General features: G+C 53.2%; 1 protein-coding gene across 3 annotated transcripts in view; it reads right to left on the reverse strand.

Moving 5' to 3' along the window:
* Positions 1 to 19,205, reverse strand: part of GRM4 (glutamate metabotropic receptor 4) — a 204,257-nt gene that overhangs the window by 72,829 nt on the left and 112,223 nt on the right. For all 3 annotated transcript variants that reach the window (XM_075910067.2, XM_089773623.1, XM_089773624.1), the window contains 2 exons: positions 6,510 to 6,645; positions 556 to 710 (listed from right to left, as the gene is read on the reverse strand). In XM_075910067.2, coding sequence (XP_075766182.2) covers positions 556 to 710; positions 6,510 to 6,645 — 291 coding nt within the window. The remainder of the gene's footprint in view (positions 1 to 555; positions 711 to 6,509; positions 6,646 to 19,205) is intronic.

The raw sequence follows: 19,205 nt of genomic DNA on the forward strand, positions 1-19,205 counted from the left end.
ATGCTTAGTATCCCTGCCAGACGGGCACCAAAATCCAGTTCCATCTCTTCCTCCTCCCCGAGGGACTATGCCTAGTATCCCTGCCAGCTGGGCACCGAAATCCAGTTCTGACTGTACCTAGATTGCCACCTGGACAGGAACTTGCATTGTTGTCCTCGGTGGTCAAAGGTCACTGCATAATCAAGGGGGCTCTCCGTCTTCCGGGCACTCCCGCAGAGGCACCATGGTGTGTGTGCGTGTGCAATGGATTCAGGGTTTGCCTCTGCTTGGTGCCATTGCAAAGGGGAAAGAGGAGAGATGCCAGGATGTAACCAGGTGAGTGGCATGCCAGAGAGGCAGGAGGGAGGAGCAGCAGGGCTGAGGGAATGGGGAGGAACAGCACAGAAGAGGAGACAGGGAAGGTACCTGATGAACCCTTTGTCAGGGAAGCAGGAGGGTTCAAAATGGGAGTGGAGAGTGACAATACTCACCCAAGCTCCACCCCCTCTCTTAGCTCCACCCCCGTTCCAGCCTGAAGCCGCCGCCGGGGGAGCTGCAGCCTCAGGCCCCACGTACCTTTGACAGACACGCGCTTGGGCAGGATGGTGACAGATCCCTCGGCCACCTCCTCTAGGTGCAGCACAGGGGAGATTTTGGAGCCCCAGCTGTCTGAGCCCATCCAGATGAAGTGCCCGGTCTGGTTGGCCTTCTTCGCTGCCTCCAGCACCCTCCTGCACAGAGAAAAGCCAAACAGCAGGGTCTGAGCTCGGAGTCTTTGCATGGGAGACAGGAAGCAGGCGCAGGATGGGGTGCCCAAATCAATACAAGGCGTGTTGGCTAACCCGATAATCCTTCCCATGCCTCTGCTCTGAACTCTCTCCAATTTAGCCACATCGATCTTGACCTGTGGGTGCCAGCCCTGGTCCCAGCATTCCAGCGGCGGCCACGCCAGAAGCAAAATAACCTTGGCACGCCTATCCGAGAGGCATCCCACGATCACATTTGCGGTTTTGGCCCCAGCTTTGTACTGGGAGCTCACATTCAGCTGAATAGCTCCCGCAACCCCCGAATCTTTTCAGCATCGCTGCTGCCCAAGCTAGAGTCCCCCACCCTGTGGGTCCAGCCTGCATTCTTCATTCCTAGATCTATACATCTGCAGTTAGCTACATTAAAAAACACATTGGTTGCTTGCCTCAAAGGACCCGGATCGCTCGGAGTCAATGACCTGTCCTCTTTATGAGGAAGCAAAGGAGAGCCTGTCAATACTGCTGTTGATTAAAAAGCGATTAAAGGAACACAGGTATGTGGCAAAATAAACATCCCATTGTTAATTAGCAGGTTGGGACGTTGCGCATCACCGACTTTTGGAAAGGCCCAGGAATTGAGGTCACGTCTATATGTACAGTGCCAGAGATCGATTTTCTGGTGCTCGATTTAGCAGGTCTAGTCAAGACCTGCTAAATTGAATGCTGAGGGCACCCCATCCTCCCCCCCAGCACTGCTCCTCTTCAGTCGTGAGGAGTAAAGGAAGCGGATGGGAACAAACTGTGACGTTGGCGCCAAGCTCGGCTATGTTATTTACATAGCTGGGGTTGCATACCTTAAGCTGACTTTCCGAGTCTCCTCTAGACCTGGCCTGAGAAAGCAACAAAGGATGGGGGATTGTGAGTCAGAAATTAGGACTCCCAGCAGAGCTAGTCTCTCCGCAGCCTCATCAATCCAGCTGGCCTGCAGTGGGCTGCCTGATTAGCCATGTAATCTGAGTGACTCATACGCCAGTGACAGCAGTTCACCAGCTTGTCAGTACTCACGTCGCCTACCACTGTGCCTGCTCCTGGTGCTCCTGCCTCCCACCCAGCCTTGCCTTTGTCCTGCCTCTGCCTCGAATCCCTCATTGTCTGCTACCTTGCTTGCTCCCGTCCTACCGTTCAGTCTGACACTTGGCTCTGGCTGACTATGGCCTCCGCTTTGATCCCCTGGCTCTGGCACCCAGTTTCTACCTCCAGGTTTTCCCAGTGGCTTTGGATTGACCCCAGCCTCAAAGCCAGACTGTCTACCGGTCCTGGAGGGGAAAATTAGAAATCATGGTAACTAACGTGGAGTGTGTCTAGCTTCATCCCCTAGAAAAATTATCGAACAAATACATTTTAAAACATTTAAGGTGGGAGTAATGTTCCCTCTAATTTTTTTCCATTCATGTGCAGAATAAATGTTGTTACATGCTCCAAGGCACATGTGGATGTGCACCACAACAGAAACGCATCCTGCTGGCTGTGGGTGCTGTGCTAATCAGTTGTGGGGGGGTATTTGAATCTATTCTGAGTGGCCGTCCGAGCACACAACTTACAGGGAATACTGGGCGGGAGCTGTGTTATTAGGCAACTTCTGCTCTCACTCTGCAACCCTCCGTGGGAGCAGAGTTTCACCTTGTGGGCCAGATCCTAAGCTGCTGTAAATCAAACTAGTCCCATTGGCTTCACCAGAGCTGTGACTGGTCTCGACAAACGTGTGCACTGGTTTGAATCAGCCATTGTTAAACCGGTGCAACCGTCTGGGAGGACGGTCTAATTTTGTTTTAGGAAGAGCTGATTTTAGTTGAGCTACGTTTCCTACCACACCTTCAGTGACACGGGGGAACGGTGTCGGTAGACTGAGCCTTGAGTTACATCATAACAAACCTGTTTAAACCAAAATTAGAGCGTCCCACGGCCTTTGACACTGGTTTAACTAGTCCGGTTAACAAATCGAACCTCTAGTCAAACCCATGCTATGCTGCATGAAGGCCGCCCGAATTGACACCTGCAAAGGGTCTGATTTTCTGCATTTCTCACCAGCCCGACTGGTGTACCCAATAGAATAACAAGAAAAGTGAATGGAGGGCATAGAGCAGATGTAACACAGAGGGGCTGTGGTACAGGGCTTGATATAGCTGCGCCTCCTCCACCCTCTTCCTCGCTCTGTCTCCATCTCCTTTGCTGCCATGCCTTCAGTCTACCCCCTTCCTGTCTTGCCACCCGATTCCCTCTTCCTACCTATCTCCGGCTGCTGGGCTCTCATGCTGCAAAGGGAAAAGGTGTGAGACTTCACTCCCTGTCCTACGGAGACCCGGCCCTGCACTGCATGGGCACAGAGGGTGCAGGAGATGGGGAGGCAAAGAAAGATGTGCCGCCCAGAGAGAACGGTCCCCACCCTGCCATGTTGGAAAGGACGGTGCCAGTCACAGGGCTGGGGTGAATGACACCCCTGGTATCTAAGCAGGGAAACGCTGTAGGCAAGAGAGTTATTAAATATTGCAGAGCGTCAGGCAATCAGTGGAAGAATCACTGAATAATTTACCCTGCCCTGTCGTTCCACTGGCGGCTGCCCTGTGATTCTAACCAAGCCTGCAGCACAGGGTGGGGAGGAAGGCAGGCTAAGGCAGGAGGGATGGGGGCATGTGTGAAAGCCAAAAGGGAGGGTGGAGGGAGCAAGTGAGGCACAAGGGGAACGCCAGGAGGAGGCAAGGAAGGAGAAGAGAAGAAGCTGTGTGGGAAAGGGGGGTGCATGCCAGAGAGGCACATCCCTGACCCACAGAGCATGGAACTGGGGGTGATGCTTGTGTCGCATGAAGACAGCGGGCAGGAGGCCACAGCCATGGGGAGAAGCGAGCCAATAAGCGGGGGGGCTTAGGGGCATGCTGCAGCCAGGAAGGGTGAACTGGAGCAGCAGCATGAACCGCACCCCGGCCCCAGCTGAGCGACAGAGTGTGCAGCTGGCCCAGCCCCCGCCACCGCCATTCAGCTGCACTTCCCTCGCGTCCTCCTGCGAGAGCTGTGCGCGTCTGGCTCTCCAGCCCCATTTGCATACTGGCTGACAGGTAATTCAATTCCCCCCTTAATTACTGCACATTAGGCAAAAAATCAGGTTACGCAGCAGCAGGCTGGAAAGGCTCCAGCGCGGAGGAGGAGGTTCCGTGCGTGCAGGGAGGCAGCTCGGGTCAGCCTCGCGAGCTGCCGGAGCGAGACGTATGTTCTTGCCAGGGCAGCCCCTGAACTGGGCACTCGAATGCCTCCTGAATGCCTCCGGCACCCGAATGCCCAGCACCTGAATGCCTCCCGGACAGCCAACCACTGCCACGCTGCCAGCGACAGAACGCTCTGCCCTCGACACTCAGCACCCTCGCTCTCTCCCCAGCCTGGCACGCTTCCGCTGAAATCAGCGGCCCGGCGCAGGGAGGGAGGGGGACTCCTTGGAAACGGGCCACCCCACGATTTCATTGCATGATGCTCAAGCACGCTGGAAGGCGTGTGGGGCAGAGCCAATCCTCCGTGTGTTTGTACAGCCCCGGAAGCTCTGGCCTGGTCTCGCTGATTTCAGCTTCCACGCCTCTAAAAGGCAACTTCTTTGTTCTCTCCAACTCCCTGGAGGGCTGGATCCCCAGCAGTGCTGAAGGCCTGTGCCTTCCAGCGCTCGGCACCGCTCAGCATCCGGCCAGCTCTGCCTGTCTAAGCTCTTCTAACAGGCCCACAGATCTCCATGCTTCTATCCTGTCCCGTCCTGTCCTCATCACATTCTTCTCGCTCCGCCCCAGCGCTGCTCCGCTAACTCGGGGAACCTGCCCCAAAACTCACCGACGTAACTGAGACGGACTTCCCTGGGGTGGATAGAGCTGTAGGTGCACTGTTGGGAAGAGAATTTACCCCCCCACACACACACCAGTTGTTACTCATTAAACATAAAGGCAGATTTATGACTCACACCTCCTATGTCAGCGATTTAATTACTCGCTACCCCAGTCCAGATGGCAGTATTATATTTTCTTTAAAAAGCCACACTCCACAGAGCCGCAGGGATGCTGAACATCTGTGACGCGGGCCCGGCCAATCAGCACTCCTTGCTGCATGGCCATTTCCCTAGCGCCCAGAGCTGGCTGCCCCCCGGTCCGGTGACAAGCGGGGAGGCTCAACAGCAAACGGCACAATCACAGCCCAGGCAGGGAATTCAGATCAAGTAGGTTTGAGAGGGAATCAGAGGCAGCTGAAGCACGCTTCTCCGACTGCGGATTTGCTTCTGTTGCCCTTTCCGTGCATGTGTGTAATAAATTTTGTTCTGTGCACCGAGGCATGTGGTGATGTGCACCACCAGTTTCTACACATGCGATCCACTGCTGCCAGCTGTGGTTGCTAATTAGCTGGGCAGCATTTGAATCTCTCCTGAGCAGCCGCGCAAGTTGCACAGCTTAGAGAAAACATTGTATAGGACCTGCTCTGAGTGGGTGTAAATTGATGTTAGGCCAATGAATGGAGTTCTACCACATAGCACCAGCTCATCTGGTCCTTAAAAACTACTTGGTGTCTTTTCCTGAGTTTAGCCCCTATCTCAACGAGGCTCCAACCCCAAATGGGGCCTTGTGCGTTACCACAATCCTAATGAAAATGATTAATTTAGGCTCCCTTTGAATGACCCTGGTACCCATGAGCTCTGGTGAAAGACCAGCACCCTTTTGTGCTAGGCAGGTGCACTATGACAGGGTTAAACACTCATGCCTGGGCCAACTCAGCTGGTGTACATGGGGCAGCCACATTCATGTCAATGGAGCTCTTCTGATTTACACCAGTGGGGCAGCTGGCCCATAAAGAACAGGCAAACTGGTGCTGCATATATCTCTGCTAAACAGTAGGCCAGGAGCTGGTCACTGATCCCATTCACCCAGCTGTAAATCTGAAGCCACACCACTGAGGTCAGACTAATTCCTCCGGTGTCACAGAGCTGAGTCTGACCAGCCGTAGGGATCAGGCTGCTGCTACAGAGAATTGCATTTTCCAGGGATGTTTGTGTGTGTTGATGAGTGTTAATAGGATGTAATTCCCCAGTGTGCACACACCCCTTGCACGAGTAAATGTTTACAAACCCCTGTTGCATGGTGCTTGCCATTTACACGGCAAAGGAAATCCCTGATTCCTCAGCACAGAAGCGAGCGAGCGCAAATGTCAGGTTTTCAGACATTTCTATTAAGGGAGGGGGAGGGAAAAAACTTTGATCATTTCCATATCTGATGTAAACGGCTTTAAAAATCCCAGTTTACTCATATTTACATAATGTTTGCTGATTAATAAATTAGACACTTACAAAAATCAGGTGTAAATCACTGCGAATCATTAGGCTCCATAAACAACGTAAACCACAGGATGTCACCTTGATTCATCTGTCGCAGCTCCCCACTGTACTGCGGGAACAGAGTCTGTTTTTAAGGGACTCAGGCTAGGCACCCAGAAATGGAGCCCCCCAAAACTAGCAGCCCCTTGTGGACACATGGGTGTAAATGACTTGCCCAAGGTCACACAGAGTCAGTGGCAAAGTCAGGAATAGACCCCTGACTCCCAGACTGCTGCTCTAACCATTAGCCTTCACTCTTCTCATTATAATTATATACAGTATGCAGCAAATCACAACACAGGGGAGGCACCATGCTGAGGATGAGATTAATTCCTGCCAGGCTGAAGGAGTGGGAAGGATCTTCCAATTTGCCCCTCACCCCATTCTCCCCTCACCTGATATCGTCCTCGTTGGCAAAGATGATGACGGCCCGAGCGTGGGAGGTCTCCAGGAGACGGCGAATGATCTTATCAAACTCGCCCGCCTTGGGCTCCCGAGGGATCTTGACCGACTGGGCCACGCACACTCCCCCTGCAGGCAGACAAGACATGGTGTGTTTTGAGAGGCCCTCAACGCCCCCGGCCGGACTCCATTTCCAGACAGTGCTCCGTCTGCGGGGTGGACACCCAATTGAGTCCCACGTTTGACACGTCTCTGAGGGGGCAAACCTCGGCGCCCCCTGCTGACGGCACTGCAGCCTCTGGGATTTGCATGGCGTTTGGGGCCTGTGGGGAATGCCGGTTATTTATAGCCTAAAGAAACCCGCCAAAGACCAATGTGAGGCCTTTTCACATGGGGAGGGGCAGCCAATGCCAATATGCTCTGCATAAATGCACGTAGAGGCTCCAGGCAGGATCGGGCCCCCCATAGCGCCGGGAGTCGCACAAACACATAGCGAGAGACTGGCCCAACCAGTAGAAACACAGGCCTATACGAGACCTAGCTAAATTATGATTGCAAGTTGTGTGTGTCAGCATAAGGAACCGGCTCCCAGCATGAGACCAAAGAGGATAAAATCTTGAGAAAGAAGAATTGTTTGGGTGAACTTTGTAGCGAGCCATGGAATAGCAGTGATATCGCCTCTAAGGCTGGGGTGGGGGAAGTAACAGAGGCAAAGACAACAGGGTGAACTGGGAACCTGCTCCCTAAACCTCCCTCTAGCTTTGGCTAATGGCCAGTCACCAATGGCAACATCACTTGTTTGTTATCGTGAATACAAAGCAAGGGCCAAGCTTTGTCTTGCCTCTCTGGAGCCAGAGGCCTTCTTGGTTCTGCGCCTGTTGTAATTATGATGGCCAATGCTTACAGGAATATTGTTGCTAGGTGTTATACCTGTGAGGGGCCACCTAGGATAGGGAGAGGGGCCACATAAGCAGCCCTCCTTCATCTCAGGGAGCCACAAGATTGTTGTAACCAAGACAAGTCTCCCAGGATAGGGTAGTTTTGCTCACTGCACATCTGTAACCACCACCAGGTGGATTTGAACCAGGGACCTCAGTGTAGGAGCCGCTACAGCTCGAGCTAACAGCCAGCTGGCTCTCAGCTTATGCTGTAGAGCTCCCTTGTTCTTCTCTCTCACTGTAAGTGGTCCAAGAGCCACTACATGGGACAGCGAACCACACTAGGGCTATGTCTACACTGGCGGGTTGTTGCACCAGAAGTATGCAAATGAGGCTAAGCGTGGAATATACCCGAGCCTCATTTGCATACCTAATGAGCCGCCATTTTTGCAGAAAAGGCTCTTGCGCTAGAAGGCACTGTCTACATTGCCCCTTCTTGAGCAAGAAAAGCCCTCTTGTGCAATGCCGTTATTCCTGAAAATAATCAGCGTAGCAGCATTGTGCAAGAGGGTTTTTCTTGTGCAAGAAGGGGCAGTGTAGACAGCTCCTTCTGGCGCAACAGCCTCTTCCGCAAAAATGGCAACTCATTAGGTATGCAAATGAAGCTTGGCGATATTCCACGCTTAGCCTCATTTGCATACTTTTGGCGCAACAACCCGCCAGTGTAGACATAGCCTAGGTGTGGAGTTCGCAAGCGGTGCTGATTGAACGGCAGCAGTGCTGCGATTGGCTGCAGAGGGAGCGCGCAGCTCTCCCGGTCAGTGTGTGCAATGAGCCCCCACCTCATGTGACGTGCCCTTGCTTTGCATGTGTGCCACTTTAGCCTTAACGGGAGAAAACTCTGACACTGATGATAAGCAGCAGAATCTGGGGACCGTGTGCGCAGGCAATGGTGAACAAAACAACTTGTGGGCACACGTAGAACCCCAATGGGCTGCACGCAGGTTGATATTTTGGCTGTGACCAGTAACAAGTGGCCTCCGAGCCTAATATAGGAATGTGTGTGTGGAAGCTGAATGTCAGTAAAGCTTCATAAATTCCTTAGGAGAATTATTTGCCTCCAAAAGCTCACTGACTAAGCAAACTAGGCAGATGACAATGGGTGAAGGGCCATCAGGCCATCTCCGTGCTATGGACAGGGAACTGAAGATGGGGAGAGAGGACGTGACTTGCCCCACATCACCCAGTGAATCAGCAGCAGCAGCACCAAGAGACCTGAGCTCAGCTCTTCTCCTACCCTGTGTCTGTCTGGTCTATAGACTGTGAGCTCACTGAGGCAGGGGGACACGCTGTGTGTGTGTGTCGGGGTTGTGCACGCAGCACCTACCTCAACAGGGCCATGACCTCACATGGCCTTCTCCGTGTTACTGGAACAAACAACCTGTCACAGAGTGTGGGAGTCACCGGGCCCGGCCCTCCATCTGTAGCCAAACGTGACTGTCAGCCAGCGGGCACAACAGGTTTGCAGGGATGCAGCGTAGCACACACTTGTTACCACAGGAACCAGAAGCAGGCAGACCAATCCATCCTGGGGAGAGGGTGGCCCAGAGCCAGCGCCATGGGCCCCCTCCCTGCATCCTAAGCCCCCTGAGATTCCCTCACACACTCAGCAACTGGTCCCAGCCGTGTAGGCAGGCCCAACCCTGCCTTGGTCCAGCTTCGGAGGCAAAAGTGTCACCTGATTGCATCTCCCACCGAGGCTCAGGTTACAAGAGAGTTTGAGCCGTTGTGTAGGTGCTGAGCTGAGCAGCCTCCCCCCAGGCAGAGTCTCACCCAAACCTCCCATCCCCAGCTGGGCACCAGGGAAACTGAGGCAGTACGCACGCACAGAGTTACAACAGAGCAGCGCAGGACAGTAGAAACCCCATGCAATACGACAAGCGAACAGAGCGGCTCCCATCGCCACTATGTCGCGCAGCCATCGTGAGCATGTGCCCTTGCTCAGCCAGAAGCACCAGTGGCTGCCACAGGGCTGTCTTTCTCCCTCTGCCCCCACCCAGGGCTGACACCGGTTGTCTGCAGTGGGCAGTGGGGTGGGCCCCAAGTGCTCTGAATAGATTTGCTCACTAGGTTCTTCCCCCCCGGGTACATGCCCGGGGAAGAGACAAAAATCTTCCCCGTATTTCCACTGCCTCAGATTGTTTTTTCACGCCTCGCTTTGATGTGTATCGTCATCCCTTTGTCGTGTCGCTGCCGCCGATCAGGCGTCTCGAGAGCTAATCTCTCCCATCCACCTACTCCTTTCATTGTCTGTCATTTCAAGGCGCTGCTCCCCTCCGTCTCCTTTCTTCAGCAGTTTCCCACTCGCCGGTGTCTCCACCAAGCCTTCCTCTGCCCTCACCCTCTCCACAACCTCAGAGTTCAAAGCAGCATCCCTCTGCCCCCACCCTTGCGTTCATCATTTCGGATTCTCTTTGTTGTTGCAGGTCCAGTCCCTGCCCTGCTTCTTGCAACGGAGTATATAAACTGGCTCAACACCCTCTGGATTTCAGACCTATCGCCCAAAGTGTGGCCCTTTCCGTTTTGAGCTCCCTGTCCTCCCAGAAATAGGTGATCACCAGTTTAGTCCCTACTCTGGTTAGCGATGGACCACAGATGTTCTGTTCTAGTTACCTAACGGCTCTGGAATAATCCGGCGCTGGGCCCATTTGAAATATATCATAATTGTTTCCATTATGTGTGTTTGTATTGTGGTCGCACCTCGTCTCCCCCTTCGTCCCCCCCGTCATCCAGTAAGACCCCATTGTGGTAGGTGCTGTACAAACACAGAACAGACACCTTCTGGGGGAGGGGAGGGATAGTTCAGTGCTTTGAGTATTGGCCTGATAAACCAAGGGTTGAGAGCAAATTTGGAGCAAATCTGTCAGAGCTGGGACTTGGTCCTACCAGGAGGGCAGGGGACTGGACCTCCAAGGTCCCTTCCAGGTCTATGAGATATTTATAATAATAATAATAATAATAATAATATAGAGAGATACCTAACAGGGGCAAATGAATTTCTGATGTCACCACCTGGAATTCCAGGAGAAATGGGCTTCGTTTCTAACCAGCAATTATGCCAGGGAGGCTAAATAGGGCTTTCCACCCTCATGCTCCAGGCCGCTGTTGGGTCAGGAGGAAATGAGAGTTAAGGGGAATTTCGGAATAGCGAATTATTTCAAAATTTGGCACTGTGTAGGGCAAATTGTGTAGCTTATTTTGAGCTAAGGGTGCTGTGTAGACGCACCCTGGGTGAAATCCACCCCGGCACCAGGCTCAAGTCCTTGCAGTTTAAATGGTACAAGACCTCAGGCAGGAGCCTCCATGGAGGGAAGCATTTCACACCTTGGAAGAGTTTCATCCCTTCCCTTGAAGCATATGGCTTTGTTCGCTGTAGCAGACAGGTGATGGGGCCAGATGATTTTCTGGCTTCTTTGGGGATAGCAGCTCCTCCGCTCCTCACTGAGCTAGGGTGACCTCTTGATCACAGAGAGGGGAGCTCTCCGCAACCTCCTCGCCAAGCCAATCTGCTGGGCATCTGAAGTAGCAGCTAATTAAAACTTTAAGAAAGAGAGAATGAATGAGAAGAAAATGGGATGAATAACCACGTTCCTGCCCGCGGGGCTTGAACCCTGAATGCCTGCCAGCCCTGGCCCCGCCAAAAGCTAACAGCACCTTGCTGCAATTTTTTGGCAGGCTTCAGTAAAAAAAATAGAAAAGAGAAAGAAAATTAAACATTCCGGGACCTCTTGGACATAATTGATGGTCTCAATTTGCATAGTAAATGACACGGCTGATGCCTCGCCTGCCGCTGAAGGATCCCCTGCTTAAGCAAAGGTCAGAGTAATTAGCACACAACTGCCAAGGCAGAGAGATTTCCCAGAACTCCTGTCATCCAGAGAGAACAACCTCCTCCTGCAGATGAGAATCTGGCGGCCCCGTGCAGCGGGGGAATGACAACAAAAGGCACTGGGCTGCAAGAGATTTCTTCAACCAGAGCGATCTTCCAGCTGGTGGAGGGGAGCTCCCCAAGCCAGATCCTTAGCTGGTGGAAGTCAGCGCAGCTCCACTAATGAGCACCTGCTGAGCAGCCTGCCCCTTGGCTCAAACCAGCAGCCTGAAGCATGAGTGCTTAGGAGCACCAAAGAGGAACTATGGCTGTTACTCTAGTATCAGTGGGAACAGTAAAATCCAGCTCTTATCTAGCATTTTCCCACAGTAGTTCTTTACAAAGGAGGCCAGGATCATTATGGGGAAACCAAGGCATGGAGCAGCAAAGTGACTTGCCTAAGGTCACCCAGCAGGGCAGTAGCAGAGTTAGAAATAGAACACAGGTCTTCAGAGCCCAAGTCCAGACGAGCCTCCTATGACACTATGCGCTCCTGTAGCACCTTTCATCTGAGGGGGCTAGTTGAGTGAATTCACTCTTGTGCAACTGGCCTGTGCACCAAATTGTACCCACTAAAGGGATTAAGTGGCTGATGCCTTCTGTTAGTCCTCTGCGGAGAGGACAAATTCCACATTAACCATCACAACTCCTTTTCACCCACCACTCCCACAAGGTAGGGAAGGCTTATATTCTCCATTTTACTGATTGGGAAACTGAGTCACCGGGTGAGGCTGTGAACAGCTCATGGTCCTACACTAAACCCAGAGCAAAGGCAGAAATAAGTCCAAGCCTTGAATTGGATAGCTTTCTTTGATGGGATAACAAGCCTTGTGGATAAGGGGGAACCCCCCCCCCCCCGACATGTGGAAGCCTCAAGCTCTCTAGCAAGAGGTCATAGTGAATTATTGGACTCTGCACTTTTCAATATTTTGACTTTTCATCCTCTATCAATTTTTTTTAAATGCCAAAATATTTTTTGGGACGCAAAAGCTGTTTTCTGACCAGCTCTGCCAGGGGTCACGCTGACTGGGGCTGGCAGGGTGGGCAACAGGAATCCACCATCTGCTTTGGTCATCCCTGTGCCCCTCAGCTTCATTCTCCGCCAGAAAAGAGGCACGGAGCTGAAGGCTGGGAGAGGACTTGGGCTGCGAGAGTCAGCCTTGTGGGTGCAGCAGAAGAGAACAAATCCCACCTTCATTACATCCCTTCTGTGATAGGTTACACTCACCACGGTGGCGCCTCCTGCTGGTCAGTCTGGGCATTAGCGCGCTTTAGCACTGTAGCGCCCCCTTCTGGTGGCATCCCGCCCATTGTCACCTGCTCTTTCCATTTCCACCCCTCAGGCACTTCATCCATCCCAGACCACAGTGGTCCCTTTCCCTGTGTCTTGCCCTGCAGCAGCACCCATGATCTGAGGGCCTCCCCAGGAACCCAGTGGCCCCTAAGCCACTCAGAGACCTACCGCCATTCCTCATCTAGCCCCTTCCCTCAGGGACACACTGGAGTCTGAACAACAGGGGTGGACCTGCTGCGTATTCCTACCTGGCTGCCCTATGCAGCTCTAGTCCCTCCTCGGGCCCCTGTATCAAGCCTTCAGCCTCGGAGCGGGTCAGGCCAGAGCTCCTCTGCCCACCCTCAGCTCAGGTCTAAGGTACCTTCTTCTGTATCAGCAGACAAGTCCTTCTCTCTCCAAAGCTGGAGAGACTGAGCTCCCTCTGCATTGCAGCCCTTTTTATACAGCCCAACTGGGCCCTGATTGGCTGCCTTCAGCCTCCTCCTGATTGGCTCTGAGCCCCAGCCCGCTCCCAGGGCTGTTTTCAATCCTTTTTACTGCAACCCTGTCCCACCTTCCATCACTTTCTGCAAGTGCAGGGTGCTGCCCGGTATAAAACAGCGGGAATCCCGCAGATACTGGGCTAGCTGTTGCTCCATCACCTCATGAAGGGCCTATGGTTTGAGAGACTCCCTGGCAGAAAGCCAATCACTGCACAGCAGCAAGGCAAGTGACTACTAGCCCCGGTGGCCGTCCAACAATTTGTAGGGTTCACATTCAGAGACACCCGTCCCCTTGCCATTCGGAGGTTTGAACAGGGTCCCGAGATACTGTCCAGCTCTTGGTAATTATCCCCCACTGCAATTCAGGGAAGCAAGACTCAACTGCTTGTATTTTCATGCAGCCTCAGCCCAGAGATGTCAGAGCAGGAAGCTGGTTGAGTCCCAACACCTGGTGTCTGCCCCCAGGCTCTGGAACTTCTCAGCACCCCTTCTAAGAACACACAGCATCAGGCAAGTCAGGTCCCATCCTCTTGCGTTAGGTTTGAGTCACACCAGCAGGCAGGGGAGCTTCAAACGACACCATCTCTATGCTTCTCTCCTGCCCGCTGCTGACACAAAGCTGGGGAGCAACCAAGGTAGGAACGCTTCAGTGCACGCAGAGCTTCATCAGCTTTCCTCTCCTAACGGGAACTCCTGTTTGCTACTGGATCACAGGCCAGCAGACCCTACGGAGAGCGGTGAGTCATCCACACCAAACGCCACCTGGGATCCTACAGCAGCTCCTCTACAGCGCTACCGATGCACAAGCAGAACGCCGAGAGGAGGAACTAAACCTGGGACCTCAGTGCATAAGCGTCTCCAGCCTGAGCTAAAAGCCAGCTGCCTCTCAGTCAAGGCTATAGAAGGAACTCATTCTCTCACTGTAAGTGGTCTCGGTGCTACCCTCGCTGTAAGTGGTCTCGGTGCTACCCCATGGGACAGTGCGCCACGCCCAGGAGGGGTGTGAGTTGCATAGCCACGAAGCAGCTCAAGGCATATGAGTGTGCATTGTGGCTGGGTGGCTGGCCCTTCAGCGATAGCCCCAGAAGAAGGCAGTCCGGGAGTTGTTTTTTCCTCTGGAGAAGAAGCCAAAGAAAGCAGGCAGGCTGTGTTCCTTCCTCAGAGGCCCAGAGAGCTGACTCTTGGTGTTTGCTACGTGTGGCAAGCTCCTGTCCAACACAACCACGCTCATGGAGACACACCCGCCCACATATACACATCTGCATATGCCCCCCCCCAGCCCTGCAAAATAGGGTCATATGCTCCACATGCTGTCCTCCCAAATATTCCATGTCTACACACACACACACACACACACACACACACACACACACACACACACACACACACACACACACACACACACACACACACACTCTCTCTCTCTCTCTCTCTTTAACATAAGGAGAGGACACAAACACACACACTCTTCAACATAAGGAGAGGAACATTTGGCAAGGCACTCAAACCCAACCCCCCACCCCCTGCTGGAGTCTGATCTCTTTTACTTGGGTTGTAAACTCTTTGGAACAAGGGCTGTCTCTTTGGTCTGTTTGTATAGCCTCTAGCATAACGGGCATAGTCTGCAGGACTGGGGCCAGTCGCCACGGTTGCAGTACACATAGTAAATGATCACAGTTTATATCAGTATTCCGCTGCTATAATTCCATAGATTTCCAAGGAGTTATTCTGGATTTATACTGATCAGCCCAAAACAAAACAAAAAAAAGAGAAAAAAACCCGTCGGTTTTCACACGATGTTGACTCTGCTCAATCATCAAATTGGACCCCCTCCTCAGCCCAAAATCCAACCGCGCTTGCATCCTGCTGCTGATACCAAAGGCACAAACAGGCAAATTCTACCTGTGTCAGGTGGGTGGCAGAAAGAGGCGGGATATTTTATCTTCATTCACAGATAACTGGATTTGCAAGCTTAACTCCCACAACTGCCTTTGGGGGTTTACACCTCGGAATATAAAACATCTGGGCTGGGGGGTGTAGGAAAGGGAACATTTTTGCAGGGCCAAATCTACAAGGATATTGCCAGCAGACATGCAGGTCCCCAGATGGTGAAAGCTTTCTCTGCAGCCAACCCTTCTAGCCCATCAGGTATTTTAGACACCTGTGGAAGGCAGGGGAGATGCACCGAACTGGACCAGAATCATAGCACGAAAGATTTGGTATTTGTAGCACCGAGAAGCACCGGCAGAGATCAAGGCCACAGATTCCAAAGGGAAAGACAGTTCCTGCCCCAAAGTGCTCAGTCTGGTCGGACAAAAGTCTGTTAGCTTCATTTTACAAATGAGACAACTGAGGTCCAGAGAGATTAAGTGACTTGTCCAAGGTCCCACACGGTGTTTGGGGCAGAGCCAGGAGCTGAAGCCAGATGTCTTGACTCTTAGGGTAGAGCCTCAATGGAGAGGGGGTGTCCTCTCCAGATCAACATGCACACCCGGTCGCTTTAACTGCGTGAGTGTGATATAAAAAGTGGTGTGCCAGGGAGCCGACAGCCACCCTAGGCCCTGGGGAGAGGGGGGTGGGGGCTCACAGAAGGGGAGGGGCCTTGGGCAGAAGGGGTGGGGCTGAGCACAGCCAGTCCTCAGTGCTGCCCGGAGCACACTGTGCCACCCCCCGACACTTAGAGCCGCTCTGAGCTTGCCGCACAGTACTCCAGCCACAATTTAAAGGGCCCAGGGTTCCAGCTGCTGATGCTGTCGCCATAGCAACAGCTGGGAGCCCCGGGCCCTTTAGAATTCCCAGGCCCCGGAGCAGTTCCCTCCCCTTTACTCTGCCCGTACCCCCATCAGCAGTGGCGTGGCTGCAGTGGCCATATACATACCATGGATCTCAGGCAGGATTGTATTTGGGCAGCTAGCCCAAGCCATCACCTTGTCCTCCCACGGAGATGTGCCTATATCTATCACAGCTAGCATAAGCACATCTGCCTGAGCCAGAAATCACACCTCCTACTGCAGTAACCCCACGTCCGGTGTCTAACCCACAAGCCTCTCCCTCCTGTGTCTCCAGCCCAGTTTATACCCTTTGAATATTGCCAAGGCCCGGCTATTTTTGTGGGAGGGAACTGTGCCAAGTTTAGGTTTGTTTCCCATATGGGGAGGCAGATGGATGGAGGAGAGGAAGTTGGATAAACAGACTCCAGGACAGGCAGGCAGACTAGCAAAAGCAGACAGCCAGCACACAGCAGTGTCAACAGATACTGGCTGGTCCACACCACGATGATTAGCCGGGACTAGCTAGCCACTGGGCCTGGGAGCTAAGCCCCCTAGGATGGGCAGTGTGGGGCTCACCCCCACGTCGCCATCTCTTCAAGGAGTGGCTGCAGCTTAATTACTGTTTCCATGGCAATCCATGGAGAAAATCCAACCCAGCAGCAGTTTGCAAACATAAGAGCCTTTCGTAAAGTCCCGGCGCACATGTGCACTCACGGTGGATGTGCACACTCGTGGATTGACACATGTACACATAGGGAGTCACACGTTCATTCACAGGCTCGGAAGTACCTGTTCCCACAGTCATCTGTTTAGTGACACAAAGGCTGATGTGCACACACAATGCCCCCTGCACACAAGATCCTGCACTCAGGGTGCGGAGCCAAGCCCATGTCTCTGAAATGCAGGATGCCCCTTGAGGGAGACCCATGCCATTCCCCCATTGCACAGGGTGTCCAGATGCATGTTAGGTCTCCCACCTTTACTGGGGTGTTTTGGGCCCTACCACTCCGGGCACATGGAATGGGGAGACAGGGTGGAGAGCTGCATTCTTGAGTGACCACAACCTGACCCACCCCCAACAACCAGGGATTCACCCCACCCCTAATCCCACAAGGGACCCCCATACGAGGGTGGGTCATGGGGAAATGCTCTCCCCTTCTATCTGATCACCGGATGCAACATCTGGACTCTTGCAGGACAAGGCTCTCGGACAGGCAGCCTGTGCTAACCCCACACAAGCAGCATCAGCTGCATCCCACAAACCCTGTGGGCTGGAGCCTGGCAAGAAACCAACCTCTCCCCCTTTCTTCACAGCATGGGAGACCTAAGGGATTTCTAATCTTCACTGGCGTGTTACTCCATTGACTTCTAACCCCTTGCCGCCCTCCCCAGCTGTCACACACACACTTAACTGGCTCCAGCTTGGATTCCACCACCAGTGCCGCCCAGACCACATCGTTTACAGCGGCGCTTGGCAGAGATCCAAGGAACAGGATGGGATTTTCCCCTCATTACACCCCTCCCTCGGTGGAGCCCAGCCAGGGACTCCGAGACTCAGCCTCAGATGGCTCAGTCTCCAGCATGCCCCACTCCCAAGTGGAAAACGGTGCGACCAAGCCCTGCTGCTACCCAATTAGGAAAGGCAAATAAGTAATCAAACGGGAGGGTTTAAAGGCCACCTTATGAGAGTAGGCAGCCGGCGTTTTGCTCTTGATTCTGCAGCGCAAGGCCCCAAAGGCAGGCAAGGCTAGTGTCCAAAAATCACAACTGTGGCCTCAGATCTTTCCTGGCTCCCAGCACCTGGTGGCTGTGTCTAGACTGGCCAGTTTTTCCGGAAAATCAGTCGCTTTTCTGGAAAAACTTGCCAGCTGTCTACATTGGCAGCTTGAATTTCCGCAAAAGCACTGACTTCCGACTGTAAGAAATCAGTGCTTCTTGCGGAAATACTATGCTGCTCCCGTTCAGGAAAAAGTCCCTTTTGTGCAAAACTTTTGCGCAAAAGGGCCAGTGTAGACAGCTCAGATTTGTTTTCTGCAAAAAAGCCTCGATGGTGAAAATGGCGATCAGGGCTTTTTTGCGGAAAAGCACGTCTAGATTGGCCATGGATGCTTATCCGCAAAAAGTGCTTTTGCGGAAAAGCGTCCGTGCCAATCTAGACGCTCGGTTCCGAAAATGCTTTTAACGGAAAACTTTTTTGTTAAAAGCATTTCCAGAAAATCATGCCAGTCTAGACGTAGCCCATGTGTGTTAGTTTCTCCCACCCACTGCCAGTCATCACCAGAATGCCATGAGGACAACAGGAGTGAGCATCAGCCCTGAGGTGGAGGTGCTTGGTCGGAGGAGGGTGCTCCTTTGGAAAAGAGGGGCTAGCGTCTGTACGGCCCACGTTCCATCAGAGAAAGGTGACACGGGGAAGAGCAATGGCTCCAAAAGGTATATCGGGGGGGCAGTTCTCCCCTCTGAGTGGAGCCTGCGGAGGGGGTGTAGTGGGAACAGAGTGGCAGTGACTGGCACAGCAGGGCAGGTGGGGAGGAAATGAAAGGTTTACCGAAGCCTTGGGAGCAGAGGGAGAGCCATCAGAGAGATGCAGAGCGGGGAGGTGGGTGCGGCTGAGTGGGCGAATGGAGCAGAGTGACTAACACGGCTGAAAACAACACTGCTAAATAATCAGGGAAGCAGCAGTGACCAAAGGGCATCAGGCAAATGACGCCAGAGGCCTTGGAGAGAAGGCAGGGCAATTAAAGCCGGGGCAGGGGGGCGGATTTTGGAGCTGGCTGCTGATCTGGCGAAGGACAGGTGTGTATCTGGAAGCCCTGTGCAGGGTTAGGAACTGGGAACAGTGGGGGTGGCAGAAAGCCTCACAGAATCAGTGATCCATCCCACGCCTTCCTTACTCAGAGTGGAAGTGCGCCGGGGGCGGGGCCGTCCTGCTGGGTCTGTCTTCACTGCACAGTTAGTCGGGGTCATCAAGAGGCACCAGGCTCCAATCAGCCAGGTCAGCCTACCCCAGCTATGAGTCCTCACCACAAAGCCCTACCCATGTGACTCTGTCCTCAGGGGTACAGTGCTTCTCCTGGTCGATTGTCTGACCTACAGGGGAACTCTGAGATAGTCCACCAGCTCTATCTGCTTCGGGGTGATCTCCCTGCAACCTCACTGCAAAGTGGGCAGGTGCCAATGTCAGTTAAAGAACAGCCCAGGCTGGGTAAAGACCCTGCGCTAACTCTGCATTGAAGATGGAGATGTTGAAGAGCAGGTTAGATAAATATCTATGAGGGGTGATCTCGATGGTGCTTGGTCCTGCCGTGAGGGCAGGGGACTGGACTTGATGACCTC

This window comes from Pelodiscus sinensis, chromosome 27, assembly GCF_052426305.1.
Source record: "Pelodiscus sinensis isolate ZL-2025 chromosome 27, ASM5242630v1, whole genome shotgun sequence".
Lineage (NCBI taxonomy): Eukaryota > Metazoa > Chordata > Testudines > Trionychidae > Pelodiscus > Pelodiscus sinensis.